Source organism: Vitis vinifera, chromosome 11 (genome assembly GCF_030704535.1).
Source record: "Vitis vinifera cultivar Pinot Noir 40024 chromosome 11, ASM3070453v1".
In the NCBI taxonomy this organism is placed as follows: Eukaryota; Viridiplantae; Streptophyta; class Magnoliopsida; order Vitales; family Vitaceae; genus Vitis; species Vitis vinifera.
In genome coordinates, this window is record NC_081815.1 from 7,124,661 (window position 1) to 7,144,089 (window position 19,429).

Below are 19,429 nucleotides of genomic sequence, written 5' to 3' on the forward strand. Positions count from 1 at the left end.
ACATCTCGGCAACAAACTCAGCAAGTCGCCAAGCTAGCGCAAAACCTCAATGAGGCCAGCCATGGCGACACCCTTCAAAAGCGTCTCTGGATCATCTTTATGGGTGGCTCGGAAGAGCTCGGGATCCGTCAAGCTGTAGAGAGAATGCCAAGATGCGTGCTGTGACTGGATGCAAATGAAGATGGGCCATAGCTTAGGGGTCTATTGTCCGGCATTGGCTCAAGAGACTTCATCCTTAGCAACAAGGCCAACAGCAAAGCGCATACGGGTATGAATGGGTTAGTGGGTATGAAGCAACTGAGTTACACAAAAGTTAGGATGGATGTGGTGGTGAGAATAGTGTAGAAATCTAGAGAGAGAAATGGGTTTGGAAGCTATAGTTAAATGAATACATGCAGGGGAGGTGTGTGACATGGGTATGGCAGATAATGGAGTTAGAAAACGGGTATGATTGCATAGGTGGGTATAAAAAAAGGGAATTGGAGAGTTAAGTGGTGAGGGTTGGTGAGAAACGGGTGTAGGAAATTAGAGAGAGCAAAGGTGACGGGGTGAGAATGGGTATATGCATGGTGGTGTAAGGAGGAAGATATGGGCGGGTATGTGTGAGTGGTGATTTGCATGAGATTGGTGGCATGGTGGAGAGAGAAAATGATATGGGTATGAAGAGGTAGAAGCATGAGCATGAATGGTGATGAGTTTATGCATGGAGATGGGTGCGAAATGGTGATGAGAGAAAAATGCAAGCATGGGGATAGCGGGAGGAGGAGAGAGAAAAGGTGGTGACAGTGTAAGGGTTAGCCATGGGCACATGCATCGCGGGTTTGGTTGATATGGGATGAGCTACATGCATGGGATTAAAGGTGGAAGGGGCACGATAATGCAATGAGCTGTGGGCAGTGGGTATGTATGAAGAAATATGGGGATAGGAAAGGTGGACCATCGGCATGCTAGCGTCGCCAACTTCAAAATACCTCACAGCACACCAAGTGACGAAGTAGGAGTCTACTAACCCTGTACCTACGCAAAATTCTTCACCAGAAACCACATATTGCAACCATGCTCATCAACTCAAACCATAACTCACCATTTTCACTATTCATTCCGTTAAAAACAGAGAAAAATGTGAAAAAGAGCATTTACAAAACAGAGTTTGTTGTCGCCTCGCGTATCCGGTGATCCACGTTGCTGCTAGAGGGATGGACACGTGATTCTCAACACACAAGGGGTTCTTGATTCAGCGATTACACCTGCAAAAGGCATCCGGACAGGGTGTCCGGACGCACCCTCCGATGGTTTTGTTAGCCATGGTGAAAGAGAAATATATAAATCAGTTGACCTTTTACTAGGTATCAAGAGGTTACCAGGGGATCCCCCCTTCTTCTTCGTGCGAAGGTATATATCTAGCTTCAGGGGTACTGTTCCTCTCATTAATGGTGAGGAGATCTTTTCTGTTGTGATGATGACAATAGGTGTTAGTAGGAGCACTATCATCCTACGAATGGCTGTCAGAGACCATGGTAGGTGATGCGGCTGTCAGAGATCGTGGGAAGCGATTATGCAGAATGATTGTGGGAAGTGACTTGCTGTCACTTCCTCTTGTCTTCTCATTCTGCAGGTGATGGGATGTGGGCCATGGCTGCTTGTTGTGATTGCGTGTAAGACTCGCTTTACTTTAATTGACCATCCAGAAGATTTATATCCGGATGGCTCATGCTGATTATCCGGATGTGTTGTGGAGACTATCCGGATGTGTACGCTCTGCCAGCGTCGTTTGCTCTTCCTTGGATAGGAGAAGATGAAACGTCGTTTGCCTTTCCTTGAGGCGGTCCGGATAGGATAACTGCACCATGCATATCCTTAGGGGAATCCGGATGATGATGGTCCGGCTGATAACACGTGCCACGCGTCACTATGAGCTGCGTGCCACGTGTTTCCCAAGGGGAGGGGTCCCTACATTGCCCCCTTTTTAACTTGCCTATTTTGCCCCAAAAATGGGCGGGTTAAAAATAACTGGCTTTTGAAAACTGAAGAAGTCCCTTCGTCTGACTGGGCCACGTGGCGAGTGGGGGTGCGGAAGCCAAAAAGGCATTTATGACGAGCCGCCGACCCTGCGTATCCCCAGACAATATGTCGTTTCAATGATAACATGGCTGTTGGTTTGGCTTTCCGAGGGGCTGTCCTGCTATAAATAGGGCACTGTACCTCTTTTTGTATTTTTTTCTACTGCATTCTCTTGAGAGCTTTCCTTCTTCTTACTTTTTCCTGCGTCCTTTGCTTTTTTGAGAAAAACTTCGAACGACCTCGCTTGTTTGTTGCCGGTGATTTTATACCGAGAGAGTAACCGTTCTTCTTCTTCAGAGCTCTATTTGGTACGTACCTCTTTGCTACTGACATTCCTTTGGTTGCATTTGCTGGCTCTTTAAATTTGTTTTCTGGCTTGCTTGGGCGTTGTTTTGGACGAGTCGTTTCCAATTGTTGTTGAATGTTGGTACTTTGTTGTTGTTTGGAGGGGTTTTTGAGGGGGTTTTTCTGACTGTTTTGGGTTAGGGTTTGTGTATTTTCTGACTGCTTGGTTTGATTCGTTGTATTGCTTTTGTATGTAGATTTTGATTTAGCTTTGTGGTGAAAAATGGCTCCAAAAAAGGCTGTTTCATCTGTCCGGGTTAGCGAAGCTAGCGAAAAGGCGATAGACAAATTAAATGCGAAGGAGTTCCGGGAGCGATTCCGCATCCCCCATGACGTATTGATAGACCTGGTGAACGAGGAGGCGGCTATGCCTACTGAGAAAGGTGGAAAAAACGCTATCCTCTTCACAAAGGAACAATTCAACGCGGGGCTCCGGTTCCCTCTACCAGCCTTGTTCAAGGAATTCCTCCACTTCTCTCAGATTCCACCCATCTTCATTCATCCCAACCTTGTCCGGGTGCTGATGGGATGCAGCATTATCAACATGCTGTACAGCCTCGACCTTACGCTACTGGAATTGTTCTTTGTCTATTCCCTGAAGAAAGCAAAGAATGATATCTTCAGTGTGTCCGCTCACCTGCCCTCCCTTCAAATGGTGACAGAACTGCCAGATTCGACAAAGGGAGGGGCGAAGGGGTTGGTGGCAGTCTGGGGTGGATGGGTGGGGCTATCGCAGCATCCGTCGAGGCCTTTTTCTCCGAATTATACCTTAAAAATTCCGGGTAATCTTGTTTTGCGATTTTTTTATCCGGATTTTGCTTTGCTGATTTTTTCTGATTTTTCCGGACGGAATTCTCACCTTTTGTTGCTGACAATGCAGGTTTGGAATTGAGGGGCCACCTTGTGGATTGGGTGGAAAAGGCGTCCTTTGCCTGTGTCTGCAAATTATTTGAAATAGATCCCAAGGAGAGGGCCTACAAAACATTGCTTTCCGCGCGGAACTTGACAGAGGTCGTCCGGGAGCCCCAGGAATATGTTATCAATATTCTTCCTAGGAAACTGGCAAAGGATGAGATAGTGCCTGGGGAGCATTATACTGTGAAGGAGCTCCCCCTCTATCAGGAAGCTAAAGAGGCTGACGCTGAAAGGCGGCGAAAGCTCCTGGAGGATAGAGATCAGAAAAAGACTGAAGGCACTATCCGGAAGGCTCCCGGACAGAAGCGGGGTCCGGACTCTCCTCCGAAGAAAACTTCAGGAAAAAGGGGGAAGCTGGTGAAGAAGCATGGGAAGGATGCGAAGGAACCCACTCCTCCCAAGGAGTTTCCTCCTCCACAAACTACCTATGAGGGGGAAGTAATGATAGAGGAGCCAGTAAATGCTGCTCCGCACTCTATCTCAAGCGGCTCCGGACGCATGTCGGGGTTGAATCACTCAGGTCCCTCCTTAGTCATGGCTGCGCGTCTGGCCAACGTGGCTGAGGAAGCTGCATCTATCAACCATCCGGGCAACCTTAATCCGGATGATGATGCAGCTGAAACGGCCCCGTTGGAGGAAGCGGGGGCAGAAAGCCAAAGTCAGCCTTCCGACGACCCGGATCGATTGGCCATAGTCCTGGTGAAAGGGCCTCTCCTCAAGAAGCCGCGTTTGACGCGCGATCTACAGTCTGGACTCTTTGAGCGGCTTCAAGAGCGGCAGCAAGAGATTGAAATTAGCTGCGCTTCTGCCCATGACGCTCATCCGGATGAAGGCGAGGTGGAGATGGCTACTGAGACCTCAGCCGCTCCGGCAATAATTCCGGCTGAGGATGCATCCGGACCTATGTGCCCGGACGAAAATATGGGGGTTCCGATTCCGGGACACGAACTACCCTCTCCTTCCTCATCCGAGGAGGAATCTGCTGACGATGCCGCTCCCGCTAGCCCTTTCAGCTACGCGGAGTTGGAAGTTAAGTTAAAGCAGATTACTCCTGACTGGAAAGCCATCAAGCCCTCTGCTAAGATGTTTGATATGATAGAAACGGTACACCGTTGTCTTGTGTTTTTGCTTTTTGACTTTTTGTTGCATTGATGTGTTTGTTGTAGTATGATTTATGTTTTTGCTTTTCTTGTTTGTGTGTCAGCTGGTGAGGGGCCTCCGCAGCATGTCTCAACAACACGATCTTTTTACTCAGCTGCTGCAGACTGCAGACTATATGAGGACCTTCTCCTCTCGGCGCCAAGAGATTGAAAATCAGCTGCGTCTGAGAATGGAGGAGGCTGAGGCCAATTTATCCACCATGCGAGAGGAAAATGAAGCCCTCCGAGCGGAGCTGGCTGAGGCGAAGAATCGCGAAGAATCGACTGCGGGTCGCCTACATGAGGCGGAGGGTGAGGCAGCCCGGCTGAGGGACGAAGTGAGTCAACTCCGGACCGAGGTTTCGAATGAAAAGAAACAGAAGGAAGACTTGCAGCTGCGTCTGGAAGTGCAAAAAGAGGAACTTGAACGGGAGTTTGCTGTGGAAAGAGAGGAACTTGCAGCGGATTACCAGCAACAAGTGGATGATACGTTTATCTTTGGGTATCGCTGCTGCATGAAGAAGAACGGCATTAAGCGAGATACCCCTTCAATTCCTCCGGGTGAAGAAAAGAAGCTCCATGAGAAGCCCGCTCCCTGATAGTTTATCCCTTTTTGCAACTTTTCTGCTGTAATTTTTCCTTCTGTATTTTTTTGTGGTCCGGAGATCTCTTTGTAATTACATTTATTCATATCAATAAAACATACTTCTTTCTCATTTGCACTTGTGTATACTTTTTACTGATAGTACTGCTTTAAATTGGACACATTCCATGGTCTGAGTAACGAAGTGCCATCTAGCTTTTGTAAATGATAGGATCCATTTTCGTTTGCCTTAGACACTATGTAAGGTCCTTCCCAATTGGCTTGGAACTTTCCCGTGCCTACTTCAGCAGTATTTTCAAAAACTTTTCTAAGTACTAGCGTACCATTTTTGAAGTTTCTGGGCCTGACTTTTCGATTGTAATGCGCTGATGCCCTTTGTTGATAATCTGCCATCCGGATAGACGCGCTTTCTCTGACTTCATCTGCCCAGTCCAAATTTCTTCCTAGTTCCGTGTTGGCGTCTTTTTGCTTTGCTGCATCAGTCCGGATAGTAGGAAGACCTATTTCAGTGGGAATGACTGCATCCATTCCATATGTGAGGGCAAAAGGAGTATTTCCTGTTGGTCGTCCGGGTGTGGTTCGATAGGCCCACAGGACGCCGGGTAGTTCCTCCACCCACTTCCCTTTGGCTTGCTCCAGCCTTTTCTTTAAGGCATTGACTAGAGTTTTGTTTGTGGCTTCCGCCTGGCCATTGCTTTGAGGATAACGTGGCGTGGAGTATGAATTCCGGATATTCAATTCCGAACAGAAATTCCTGAATGCAATGCTGTCAAATTGTGGACCATTGTCAGCTATGATGATTTGGGGAATCCCAAAGCGGCAAACAATGTTCTTCCATACGAACTTGGTAACATCTTTATCTTTGATGCTTGCATATGCTTCAGCTTCTACCCATTTACTGAAGTAATCAGTGGCGACAAGGAGGAATTTCTTCTGGGCAGTGCTGCTGGGAGGGGTCCCACAATGTCCATGCCCCATTGCGCGAAAGGCCATGGGCTTGAGACCGATTTTAATGCGGCTGATGGCATATGTGGAATGGGAGCGTATCTTTGACATTTATCACATTTTTGGACATATGCTGCCGCGTCTTTCTTCATTGTTGGCCAATAGTATCCTTGTGAATGAGCTCTATGTGCTAGGGATCGTCCTCCCGTATGATTTCCGCATATTCCTTCATGTAACTCAGCTAGCACATACTGGGCCTCTGAATGCCCAAGACAGCGAAGATAAGGCCCTGTGAAGGATCGCTTGTACAGGTGCCCCCCAATCAGGGTGAAACGGGCAGCTTGCACCCGGATTTTGTGCGCTCGTTTAGGATCTTCGGGTAAAGTTCCTGTCCGGAGATATTCTGCAATATCATGCGTCCATTCTTGATCATCCGCTTGGTCTGCCTCAATGGTGTTGCAAGTGGAATTTTCTGCGACAGAGGGATTGGCTTGTACATGGATAGACAATAGAATGGCTTCTCTGATGGGGAGGGAAGCAGCTATACCGGCCAAGGCGTCAGCGCGCCCGTTGTCAGCTCGCTTAATTTTTTCAATTGTCCACTCGGTGAATTGCTGTAAGGTGCTTCTTACTTTGGCCAAGTATCGCGCCATGCGTGAGTCCTTAGCCTCATATTCTTTCTGGACATGCCTTACCACTAGTTGCGAGTCGCTGTAGATTCGGAGTTTGGAGACGGATAGCGCAAGAGCGAGGTCCAATCCGGACAGGATGGCCTCGTATTCTGCTTCATTGTTAGACGCGGAGAATCCCAGCCGGATGGCCTGCTCCAGATGTTCCCCAGTTGGGGACTGCAATAAGAGCCCAACTCCAAAGCCTGATGAGCGTGAGGCTCCGTCAACTCGTAGAGTCCACCACTCCTGTTCACCTGATTCGTGGCGCTGGTCGGGTCTTCGTGAATATTCGAGCACGGAGTCGGCCATTACTTGGTCTTTTTTGGATAATCTGGGTTGGAATTCCATTCCAAATTCGCTCAATTCGATGGCCCATTGTAGCATTCGCCCAGTTAAATCTGGTTTGTGCAGAATGCTACGAAGGGGCTGGTCGGTCAGTACAATCACTGGGTGGGCTTGAAAATAGGGGCGGAGCTTTTGAGCAGCACTTCGAAGAGCTAAGGCTGTTAGCTCCATTTTTGAATACCTGGTTTCTACATCTGCCAAAGCTCTGCTGACATAGTAGACAGGTTTCTGCTCCTTTGGCGAAGGGCAGCGGAATAGAACGGCGCTGATTGCCCATTCTGAGACAGCCAGATACATGTATAGCTTCTCCTTTGGGATGGGGCTGCACAAGATGGGTGGATGCATAAGACAATGTTTAATTCTTTCCAACGCGTTTTGGCAATTGTTCGTCCATCCCTGCGTTCCAACTTTTCGTATTGCTAAGAAGAAGGGTCGCAACTCATCAGTGAAGCGGGCTATAAAACGTCCTAACGCAACGAGCTTGCCTGTGAGGCGTTGTAACTCCTTTTTGTTCCTGGGAGGAGGTGTCTCCATGACTGATTTGACTTGATCCGGGTTGACTTCTATGCCTCTTTGGCTGACCATAAATCCCAGAAACTTGCCAGCACTCACGCCAAAGGCACATTTGGAAGGATTTAGCTTCATGTCATACTTTCGCAAGAGGTAAAATACTTCTTGTAAATGGAGGATATGCTGCTCTCGAGTTTTGCTTTTAACCACGATATCGTCAATGTATACCTCGACCGAGCGGCCTATCAGAGGTTTGAAGATTTTAGTCATCAATCTTTGATACGTGGCGCCAGCGTTTTTGAGTCCGAATGGCATGACTTTGTAGCAATAGAGGTCGTGTGGCGTTATGAATGCTGTTTTTTCTTCGTCATCCGGAGACATGGGAATTTGGTGATATCCGGAGAAGGCATCCAAGAAAGAGAGCATCCCTTGCCCGGAAGTGGAATCCACAATTTGATCTATCCATGGTAAGGGAAAACTGTCTTTTGGACATGCATTATTGAGATTGGTGTAATCAACACAGACTCGCCATTTGCCCTCTTTCTTTGGTACCACTACTACATTTGCCAACCAATCCGGATAAGATACCTCTCTGATGAATCCGGCTTCCAACAATTTGTTAATTTCATCTTGGATAACTCTTTGTCTATCCGGGTGAAAGCGTCTAATCTTCTGTCGAATGGGTCTGGCTGCTGGAAAGACGTTAAGCTTGTGAGAGGCGATAGAGGGATGAATTCCCTTCATATCCGAATGTGTCCATGCGAAGATGTCATGGTTGCTTCGAAGGATATTTTGTATGCTCTGGGTTTCTTCTTGTGTCATGAGGGAACTGATGTTTGTGAGGTGATCATTCTCTTCTGAGATTTGGATTGTTTGTAAGGGATCTGCTACCGGGGGATCCTTGTCCACCGGACCCAATAATTGCTATTGGTCGCGCGCAATGCTAGGTTCAGGGGGAGATGCATCATCCTGGTTAGCGACTGCTTCACGTGCTATTTGGTAGCACTGGCGAGCGGCTAACTGGCTGCCATACAAGTCAGTTTGCCCTTCATTGGTGAGGAAACTCACCATTTGATGATATGTGGAAGGGATGGCTTTCATGTAGTGAAGCCATGTGCGTCCCAAGATGACATTGAAGGGTGACAACTCTTGTACCACCGAGAATTGCACGTTGAGAGTGACTGGGCCAGCTCGAACCGGCAGTATAATGTCTCCTAAGGATGTTGTTGATGACCCGTTGAATCCGGATAAGATTCGTCCGGGGTTTTCGAGACCCGTGAGGCTATGTCCCATGTGGCCTACGACTGATGCTTGCACCAGATCGGCTGAACTGCCTGGGTCAACCAAGATACGTCTTACATCAAAATTTCCTATTTCTAGAGAGAGGATGAGGGCGTCGCGATGTGGCTGTAGCGTCCGGGTGGGATCTACTGGTGGGAAAATGATTGTCCCATCTATAGGGCGAGGACCCTCTCCAGTAAGACCCGGCCGGATGGAATTAATGCGCTCGCGTATTGACGTGGCCCGCAGCAATTTCTGCCTTTTACGCCTGGAATCGTATTCCTCGTCAGACGGGCCCCCATTGATATAGTTTATGACAGCCTTGGGGGCGACTGGGGCCCTCGGGGCCTCAGAGTTATGATGTTGAGATACGTCCCTTCCTCCAGTATCTGAGCGGAGGTACTGTTTTAAATGTCCTGCTTTGATGAGCCTTTCAACTAGATACTGGAGGGATCGACATGTCTCTGTTGTATGACCATGGTCTTTGTGGAAGGCGCATTTCTTGCTGCGGTCTCTTATGGATGGGTCCGTTTCGAGGGGTCTAGGCCACCTGAAGTCGGACAACCCTTGGATCATTGGGAGAAGTTTTTCGTATGATACGGATAGGGGTGTGACGGGCGGCCTATTCGGACGACTCGGCCCGTCCTGTCTCCGGTCAACTGGTTTTGGACGGGCCGGAGGTTTGGCATGTCTGTCCGCGTTATCTCTAGAAGCTCGTCCGGCAACCAAAACTTGCTGAGTGGCTGCACGCACGTCATTTTCGAGCATTGAATATTTGTTAGCACGTCTGAACAAATCGTCCATCGTTGTAGGAGGCTTTTTTGCCAGTGATTCAAAAAATGGAGTGCCTGGACAAATGCTTCTCTTGAAGATTTGTAGGACAGCATCCATGCTGCAAACCTCTATTTGGAGTACGGCTTGGCCAAATCGTTTCACAAATTCCCTCAAGGATTCGTTGTCTCTCATTTTTATGTTCTGGAGGGTGCTGATATTCTGCTTGTGTCGAGCAGAGCACAAGTACTGTCCCACGAATGCTTCAGAGAGGTCCCTGAAATTGTCAATAGAGTTAGGAGGTAGGTGATGAAACCATGAGAGGGCCTGCCCTTGAAGGCTGGCGGGGAATACTTTGCATAACAATGCATCGTTGCCAATATCGAGCGTCATAAGCTGTCGATAGTGCATGATGTGATCGAAGGGGTCGTTGGTCCCATCATATGTGGAAAACTTTGGTACGAGGAATCCCCTTGGGGGTTCGTAATGAGTGATATGAGAGCAAAAGGGCGTGGAGAGCATGTCATCCAGCCTTTTGCTGATGGAGCCAATGGGTGGCTCGTTTGGGAGGTTTCTCCCAGCTGGTCGTTCCGCTAGGTGTGAGTGAACGTTCCGCATCGCTGGGGTGACCATGGGGTCACGATGCGGAGGTACGTTCTGCACCATGGGAGCGATCATAGGATCGGGGCGTGGCGCCCGGGTTGTGGCTGCTGGTGGCCTTGATCTCCCAGGCTCTTGTGGGCCTAGTCTTGCGCGCATAGAACTTGACAACTGTGATTTTCTATCACGTTGTCTTTTTGCTGAGAAATGAGTGGAATCTGAGCTTTCCTCACGGGGAGCTCGAGGCATGGGTGTGCGTGGCTCATGGGGCCTTGCGTTGTATGTTCCTGGGACAGCTCCTGTTGACCCAGGATATATTGATTCTGGCTCTGGCCTTGAATTTGCCACCTGGCCTTTTGAGCGCTGACGACGAGGAGGTCCTGATGTTGAGGCTTGAATGCGTAACACAGCGTTTTCTTCCCTTAACCTCTCCGTCTCCTGGAGGAGAGCTCTTAGCTGTTTTTCGCTCGCCAACTGTCTTTTTTCGATGGCTTGACGCCATTCGTGATTATCTTCTTCCTCTATATCAGATGATCGACTTTGGGAAGGTGTGGCCATCTTTGCTAGTGACTGAATCAAAATAAAAAGTAAAAGTTTCCCACAGACGGCGCCAATGTTGTCGCCTCGCGTATCCGGTGATCCACGTTGCTGCTAGAGGGATGGACACGTGATTCTCAACACACAAGGGGTTCTTGATTCAGCGATTACACCTGCAAAAGGCATCCGGACAGGGTGTCCGGACGCACCCTCCGATGGTTTTGTTAGCCATGGTGAAAGAGAAATATATAAATCAGTTGGCCTTTTACTAGGTATCAAGAGGTTACCAGGGGATCCCCCCTTCTTCTTCGTGCGAAGGTATATATCCAGCTTCAGGGGTACTGTTCCTCTCATTAATGGTGAGGAGATCTTTTCTGTTGTGATGATGACAATAGGTGTTAGTAGGAGCACTATCATCCTACGAATGGCTGTCAGAGACCATGGTAGGTGATGCGGCTGTCAGAGATCGTGGGAAGCGATTATGCAGAATGATCGTGGGAAGTGACTTGCTGTCACTTCCTCTTGTCTTCTCATTCTGCAGGTGATGGGATGTGGGCCATGGCTGCTTGTTGTGATTGCGTGTAGGACTTGCTTTACTTTAATTGACCATCCAGAAGATTTATATCCGGATGGCTCATGCTGATTATCCGGATGTGTTGTGGAGACTATCCGGATGTGTACGCTCTGCCAGCGTCGTTTGCTCTTCCTTGGATAGGAGAAGATGAAACGCCGTTTGCCTTTCCTTGAGGCGGTCCGGATAGGATAACTGCACCATGCATATCCTTAGGGGAATCCGGATGATGATGGTCCGGTTGATAACACGTGCCACGCGTCACTATGAGCTGCGTGCCACGTGTTTCCCAAGGGGAGGGGTCCCTACAGAGTTCAAAGATAAGAAAAACAATGATTGGAGACCCATTTCCTCGTTTCTTCTGTGAGCTCGCAAGAGGGTGGAGAGATCCAGGGGTTTACACAAAAAACAGGGGATTAAGCATTGAGATATCTCACACTGGAGATAAAACAAAGCCAAGGTCTTTTCAAGAAGAAAGTCATGATATAACAATGACAACAAAACCGTAATCATCCTAAAGATCAATAAAAGCTAATCTTATGGCCTGAAATTCATGCATAAAACAAACAAAGATATCCCATAACAAGATGGTGAAAATAATAAGCAGAATCCATACCTGAAAAGCTTATTTACAAGCAAACAGAAAAGAAGATTCTTCCAGGAAGTCCTTCGTCTCCTTGTAGCAGGTGTCTTCCCCTTCTCTCTGAGGATTCTCTCCAAAATCTCTCTAGTAGCTTCACCCTCTCCCAGAAAACTCGCTCTCCAAACCAAAAATCTCCTTCCTTCCTCCTTTTTCCTTCCTTTCCCTTCCTCTTCGGCCCCACCTCTACTCAAAATATCTTACCCTGTAACTTGCTCTGCCACCCTCCCACTCCACTGTGAGTCCTCGGAGGATGGTGTCACCATTCACCCAACTGGCATGGCTACTGTCAACTCCATAGCCATGTGTCTTGTGCAGCTGCTGTTTCAAGGAGCCGGTCCCCCACTTCATATGCCCTCCTCCGGACGCTCTCAGAAAACAAAAACCGAGGAGGGGGGGGTCTACAGGATGAAAGTAACTTCATCACTGAAAGTTATAGCTTTTTGTCTATATTTGCTAATGAATTTTTTTTCCTCAAAGATTTTATTATTTGTTGATGAATTTAATAATTTTGTCACTAGTGTTATTAAATTGTGATGTTATTAAATAGCTAAATGATTTATTTAATTATTAAATAGCATGTTCTTAATTTTTATTTGACATATTAATATTTATACTATACTATTTTATTTTTATTACTTTATATAAATCATAAAAAAGTATTTAAAAATATGTGAGATTAAGTCCTATAGTCTAAGTTTATTTAAATATAAATGTTTTGCTTTATATTAGTAGTATTGGTATGAAAATATGATAAATATATATTATTTGGGCAATTAAGATATATAGTGTAACATGTTATTTATATGGTTTTTTATAAATATAACTATAAATAATTAATGATATGTAATATTACTTCCAATAATTTTAATTTCAATGCTTTGTTATATTATTATTAAAAAATAAATAATACTTTATGATTTTTAATCGATTGGGTAAAGGTTGTCTATATAACTTTAAAGTAACAACAACAACGAATTTATGTTAGCTATATGTAATTATAGGTAAGCTGAGTGTTCTAATTTGGTCTCATTCAACATCAAACTTACCGACTCAAGAAGTAAATTTTTGTTTTTCATCATTGTCCAGTAACATTTAATTAGATAATTTAAACTAATTGATTTTTTATTTTTTTTTTTGAATTTTAAATAATTATTAATAATGAAATTTATCAATAAATTGCTTAGTGTCTACAAATATGTTTCATTGTCATAAAATCTCAAATATGTCTTTTCATTTTTTTTCCATTTTTATTATGTATGTTATTGCATAGTTATATCACCTTAATTTTTTATATGTTAATTTTGAAATCTAGAATGTCAAATGTTATTTTAGATAAACATGAAGATTTATATCCGTTAATTTAAAAAGATATAGGGTACAATCCAAGAAGAAACAACTGGTGCTTGTTTGACTATCTTTTCAAAAACAATTTTGAAATTATAGGATTTGTTAATTTGGTAATTGTTTTTTAAAACAATTCTGAAAATTAGTTTTTTATGACAATTTTTGAAAATTGATTTTTGATTTTTGTAAAACAAAAGCCTATTTAGAAACCTAAAATATTTTTAATTTAATTTTAATATTTTTAAATATTCCTTATTTTATTTTATTTTATATATATAGTGATTTATTTTTAATCATTCTACATGTTCATATAATTATTTCTTAAAACAATCATAAAAAAAAAGTAAAAATAACATAACATAACTAAAATATGTTTTCTGATAACATTCTATTTTCTATTCTTAACAACAGAAAAAAGAAAACAGTTTTTAGTTGTAAAACATACTTCCTATGTTTTTTTATTTTAGAGAATATAAAATTATTCTAAAAAATAGTTTCCAAATAGACCCATAATTTTTTTTTTTAAACAATTATAAAAGGTATATATATATATATATATATATATATTTTTTTTTATCTTTTATCTTTTCTAATAGAAAAGCCTTTGCAAAAACTTTAAATATTTTCAATCTATTTTCCATGTTTTCAAATGTTTTTAAAATAAGTTTTATCTATGATAATCTATTATATTCAATTATTTTGTATATAAACAATTATTTTCTAAAACAACCCCAAAAACAAGTGAATGAAAATAATTGATATATCTTTTTTGAAAACACACTATTGTTAGAACAAATTTTCAAAAAATCATTTTTTTGTGAAAAGAATTAATAAACATGTTTTCAAGTTTAGAAAATAATTTTGTATTTTTAAAAACAGTCCGAAATAGTTTCCTAGTTTTTTTTTTCTTGTGATTTGTTTCATAAGATCCCATATATTACACAAATTCGAGCAAGCTTTTGTTATTAGTATGAAAACAAGCTATTATGTCACTAATGATGGAGTCACTGTCAAAGTAATAACTAACACATTGGATAAAATATTTTCATATGAGGAACTTAGGTGATGTTATTTTTAGATTGATGATGTCATTATTAATAAAGCCACTTTATAAGACATTAAAAATTTTAAATATGGTGACACCATTGACTTTCCTTTAGGAAAGTGATATAAGGCTAAAGGGGGTCAATGTTGGAATATATATCAATAGTAACTTCTTTCGTTAAAATGAAATTTCAAATTTTGTAAGTCCAAAAAAAAAGTTCATCCAAGTAAAGTATAAAACATGCATGTTGAAAAATTTGATGAGAAAAATATAAATAAAAGTTATGTTTGATTCTCAGAAACTACAAATATAAGAAAAAAATGTTAAGAAAAATAATTTTTTCATATTTAATTATCTTATAAAAAATAATATATAAATATAAAGTAAGATTAATTAAAAATTTACATATTTGTAAATTATTTAATCTTTATATTGAAAAGTGAAAATAAGTAAAATGAGTTTGAAGTAGCATATAAAAATAATTTGTTAATTTTATTTTATTTTTTAAATTTTTTTTTAATTTTTTCTTTCATTCTATTTTATTTTCTTCGTATTTTCCATTATATTTTCAGGAGCAGACATAGTCAGGTTATTTGATTTTAAAAATAAATTAAAGGAATTTTATAAATAATATAATTTTGAAATATGTAAATATAATATTGTGGACCCCGCATTTCGGCTCATGGCGTTTCCTACTCGATGGCGAGCTCGATTTTTACTTTAAAAAAAATGATTTATTAATTAAGAAAATGACTTGGAGTCGCCACTCATTTTTGTTTTATTTTTAAAGGGTAAACAAAATAAGAAAGAAAAACCCTAAGTGTGACTCCTTATTTTGGAAAAGGTGGTTTGTGAAAAATCGGATCGGGTTTGGGGGTCAGGTTACTCATCGGGAAGGTACGGTAAAGACCATAGCACCCCTCTAGCCCTAAAGTCGGGTCTCTACTAATAAAATGAAGCAATCATGGCAATTGATGAAGAAAACAATGAATACCTGGAACTATCATGCACATAGGAGAATCAAAACATGTATATGGAAATACTGGAATGGGAATAGATACGTACGTACCTGGGTGACGAGCCACAATGCGCTTATCAAAAAGTGAGGTTAGTGCACAATTAAAGAATAATTTCAAACATGTCATAAGGCAGAATAGAAACAATCATGCATGGCAACTAAATCAATCAGTTATAAAGTCGCATATGTCGGGCTCCTACCAATACCCATTTATTTTGCATGGACCAAATCCGTAAATTCCATTATTCAGAATTACAAAATTTGATTCTTTGCTTATTTCAAAACATTTTTAAAACATAGGAGTAGAAGATTGTTTTGAAGACCAGAATGGAATTAAGCTATTGAGAGAAAATCGGATTTTTGAAATTTAATTGAAAAATTGGAATCTCGAAGAACACTAGAAAATTGGAGTTTTAGAGTTTATTTGGATATTAGACTTTTAGAGGTTGAATGTGGGAATGAGAATTTTCAGAAACTGAATTTGAAAGAGGTTGGAATTTTGAAAACGATTTGAGGGCTCGGGATTTTAAAGAAAGATTAAGTTGCGAAAATTGAGACTTTGGAAGTTGAATTTTGAAAGAGATCAGAATCGTAAGTTATTTGAGAAATAGAAATTATGAAAGTTGATGTGTAAAAATTGGAAATCTTAGAAGTCATTCGAAGGCGGAATTTATGGAAATAATGAATAAGATGATAATGATAATGATAATAATAAGTAGCGGGATAAATACGGGAATTGGAGCATGGGAAACTGAAAATTAAGTTTGGAGATTGGACAATTAGAGTTTCAAATAGCTAAATTTAGAAATTGGAATTTTGAAGAATTAGACCTTAATGATTGAGATTTTTAAGAGAAATAAATAGGTAAATATGAAATAATGTTGTTAATTAATTAAAACGATATTTGGACGGATGAATTAGTGAATAGTGAGATTTTGAAAATTAAGTTTGAAAGTCGAACCTTTGAATAATTGAACTTTAATTATTGGAATTTGTAAAATAAATGAATGGGATAATGATAATAATAATAATAATGAGAATAATGTTTAAACGAACGAACATGAATAGTGGAATTTTTTTAGATTGAAAATTAAATTCGAAAGTCAGATTTTTGAATAATTAAACTTTGATGATTGAAATTTTTAAAAGAAATAAATAAATAAATATGGAATAATAATAATACTAACAAAAATAATGTTTAAACGAATGAACGTGAATAATGGAATTTTTGGAGTATTGGAACTGAAAATTTGAATTTTGGGAAAATTAAATTTAAAGCTAGAGTTCTAAAAAATTATTTCGAGAATTGAATTTTGAAAAATTAAATTTAAAATATTGGAGTTTTGGAAAATTGAATATTAGATCGGAAGTTTCGTGAAATAAATTTAAAAATCACATTTTACGATATTATTTTGAAAAGGATACGTGTATATATATATTCTTAAATAAAATAATAAATAAATAAATAAATAGACAAATAAAAAAATAAATGAATAAAATAGATAAAATAAATAAATGAATTTGAAACGTTGGGATTTTAAAAGAATTATTGGATAACAGAACTTTAAAAAATGAAAATTTTAACATGTAAAGTGGAATTAAGAAGATGGCACGTGGGAGAAAGGAGAAAAAAATAATAACAAACCACATTGAAGCCTGCTGGAACCATGCCACTAATGAAGAATAAAAAATAGTATAAAAAACTCATGTCTTTGACTTTTAATTCACCAATTATTCAAATAGTTTCATGCCTGCCATGCAATACATTCCTCTTTCCTTTTTTTTTTTTATTTTTTTATTATGCTCATGCTGCCACTATGAAGGCTAGGTAGATTCGGGACCTTAGAGGAGACTCACAACAACCTGGGCAGCCATGCGTGCATGGGTAACGTAGACGTGGGTGAGATGGCAAGAGGATTGGTAAGAAAGGAACATTAAAACAGTGAGAAAAAGGGTTTTCGGTGATTGATGAAATGGAAGATGTTTGGTATGAAGAGCAATAGGTGATGAACTTTGTGGGTATGCAAGGTGGTCTTGGCTAATGAGGACGAGCATGGTATGGGTATGGTGATAATATAGAGAAAGAAACGGGTAAGAGATGGATAGGTGGGGTATTTGGGTAGTGGGTATGGGCACGTATGCACGAGGTTGGAAGGTTGGGTTGCCAACAGCGGGTTTCGAAGAAGGAAATGCGGGCATGGTGGTGAATACAGTGGGTATGGTGGGGTATGAGCATGAAAGGTGAAAGTGTCATGTATGGAAAATGAGAAATGGGCATATGAAGAATAACCAGGTTAGCATGATCCTCCTGCACATGGGTGGATAAATCTGGGATATTAACAAGAGTTTTGGAAGGAGCTTTGGGACAGCCATGCATGCGCTGGAATAGGTATCAAGAGAGGGTTAAATGGGTAGGCACGCATGCATGAGGACAAATGGGTATTAATTTGTTTAACTTCTCCTTTCCATCGTTGTTCAAGTCACCTTCCAAAATAATATAAATAAGGCTTGGAGTGGTTGAAATAGCCGAAATATCTTCAGAGCAACTTTATTCTCTGATGACATCAAAACCTTGAGGATCTGTATCTTCGCAAGGGGTCACAGCCAGATTTCCTCTCTCACAGTCCATGCGTTTAACATGGTCCAGGAACAAGGAGCAGCCACAACAAGCAAGCAATAATGGAAACAGAGCATGAGGAACAGCAGATGAAGATATCCTCAACTAAGGCTTCACTCATGAGCCACCAGTGAGCCCTCCGATCAGGTGAGAATAAACACAACAAATACAACTATTGGCATGATTGTGGAATATTTCACAGTAGAAGCATGGCATATTAAGATTAACAACCTCAAACATGAGTTTAGGATCATATCTCAACAAACAACAGGTGGCCTTCATTATCTACCCTAAGCAAACCAACAAATATTCAAACATCAACAAGAGATATGGAAGGGAGGTAACAACCAAAACATCAATAAGCTTGCAGTAACCATACCTGGGGAAGTTTTTCTCCAGCAAAAAAAACCAACAGGACTCCAAGCTTTTTCTCTAGAAAATCTGTCTGCTACCGTGCTTTCGGCCAAGCTTCTTCCTTTAACTCAGAGAACCTCTCTGGACCCCTTCCACAGCAGCCTAAAAAAAAACCCCCCCCGGACCTCCCTTCAACCTCTCTTCTTGCTTTTTAAACCTCCCCTCTTCCTGTCTTCCTCAGCAAGCCACTGAAATATCTCCTCTGTCACCCCTGCAGCCCCAGCTCCTCTATTCCCTTAGACTGTCACCTCAAGCTCTTTGGGTTGCTCAAGAACAGCTCACCCATCATCCTCTTTGGCTGCCAGCCTTCTTTGGCTGCCCGAGAAACGGCTCCTTCTCATCAGCCCCCTTTTTCTTTTTTTCTTTTTTTTTGTCAAGCTTCTATTGGTTCCTCAAAAGCCCATTTGAATCTTCAACAGCCAATCCGGGAGTGACACGTGGCTGCCTAAGAGCGCGACACCTGGCCAAAAACTAATTGCAAAAAATGCCTTAGATATATCCCAATTTGGGGTCTACAAATATGTCCCTCTTCGGTAGAGTTCATGAGTGTAAAAAACATGAACACTGGAGTGAAAAACAAGTGTTAATAGTGAATGTAATGAAATGAACTCTACCGAAGAACCAAGGAGACCCCCATAGGGACACCAGTGAGACACGAACTCACTTAGACTAACAGACAAACATAGAAGCTCTAATCGTAAAAGAAAAGGATGTCACAAAATGACCCTGAAGTCACACTGAGGACCTAGGCTCCCTCTAAGACGTCTCTACAGGTGACTCAAGAGATCAATGTCAAAGATGAGTAACGGTCGAACCACCCTGGAGTACGAGATGAATATGCGATAAGCACCGGGTAACGAAGTGAGGAAAGCCGAGGACGAATGCAAAACCCTGAAGGTAAGATGTGCAATGCCAGTGAATATAAATGCCAAGAGCTGTGACTCTGAATGACAAGACTGACTCTAAATGCTAAACTAAGAAAAACAACGGCTTTGGAAGCCAAACCAAAAAGCTAACTCTAAACGCTAAACTAGAAAATAATAGCTCTAGAAG

At 41.7% G+C, this 19,429-nt stretch overlaps 1 protein-coding gene across 1 annotated transcript; it reads left to right on the forward strand.

The window, feature by feature from the left end:
- Positions 1-4,164: 4,164 nt before the first annotated feature.
- Positions 4,165-14,911, forward strand: LOC104878818 (uncharacterized). Its single transcript, XM_059740847.1, has 3 exons — positions 4,165-4,425; positions 4,526-4,798; positions 14,900-14,911. The coding sequence occupies exons 1-3, from the start codon at positions 4,165-4,167 to the stop codon at positions 14,909-14,911; spliced, it is 546 nt and encodes a 181-aa protein (XP_059596830.1).
- Positions 14,912-19,429: the final 4,518 nt, after the last annotated feature.

Coding starts and splice junctions, on each gene's coding strand:
- LOC104878818 (XM_059740847.1), top strand. CDS start 4,165: ATGGCTACTGAGACCTCAGCCGCTCCGGCAATAATTCCGGCTGAGGAT. Junction 4,426..4,525: donor TGTTTGATATGATAGAAACG/GTACACCGTTGT, acceptor TTTGTGTGTCAG/CTGGTGAGGGGCCTCCGCAG.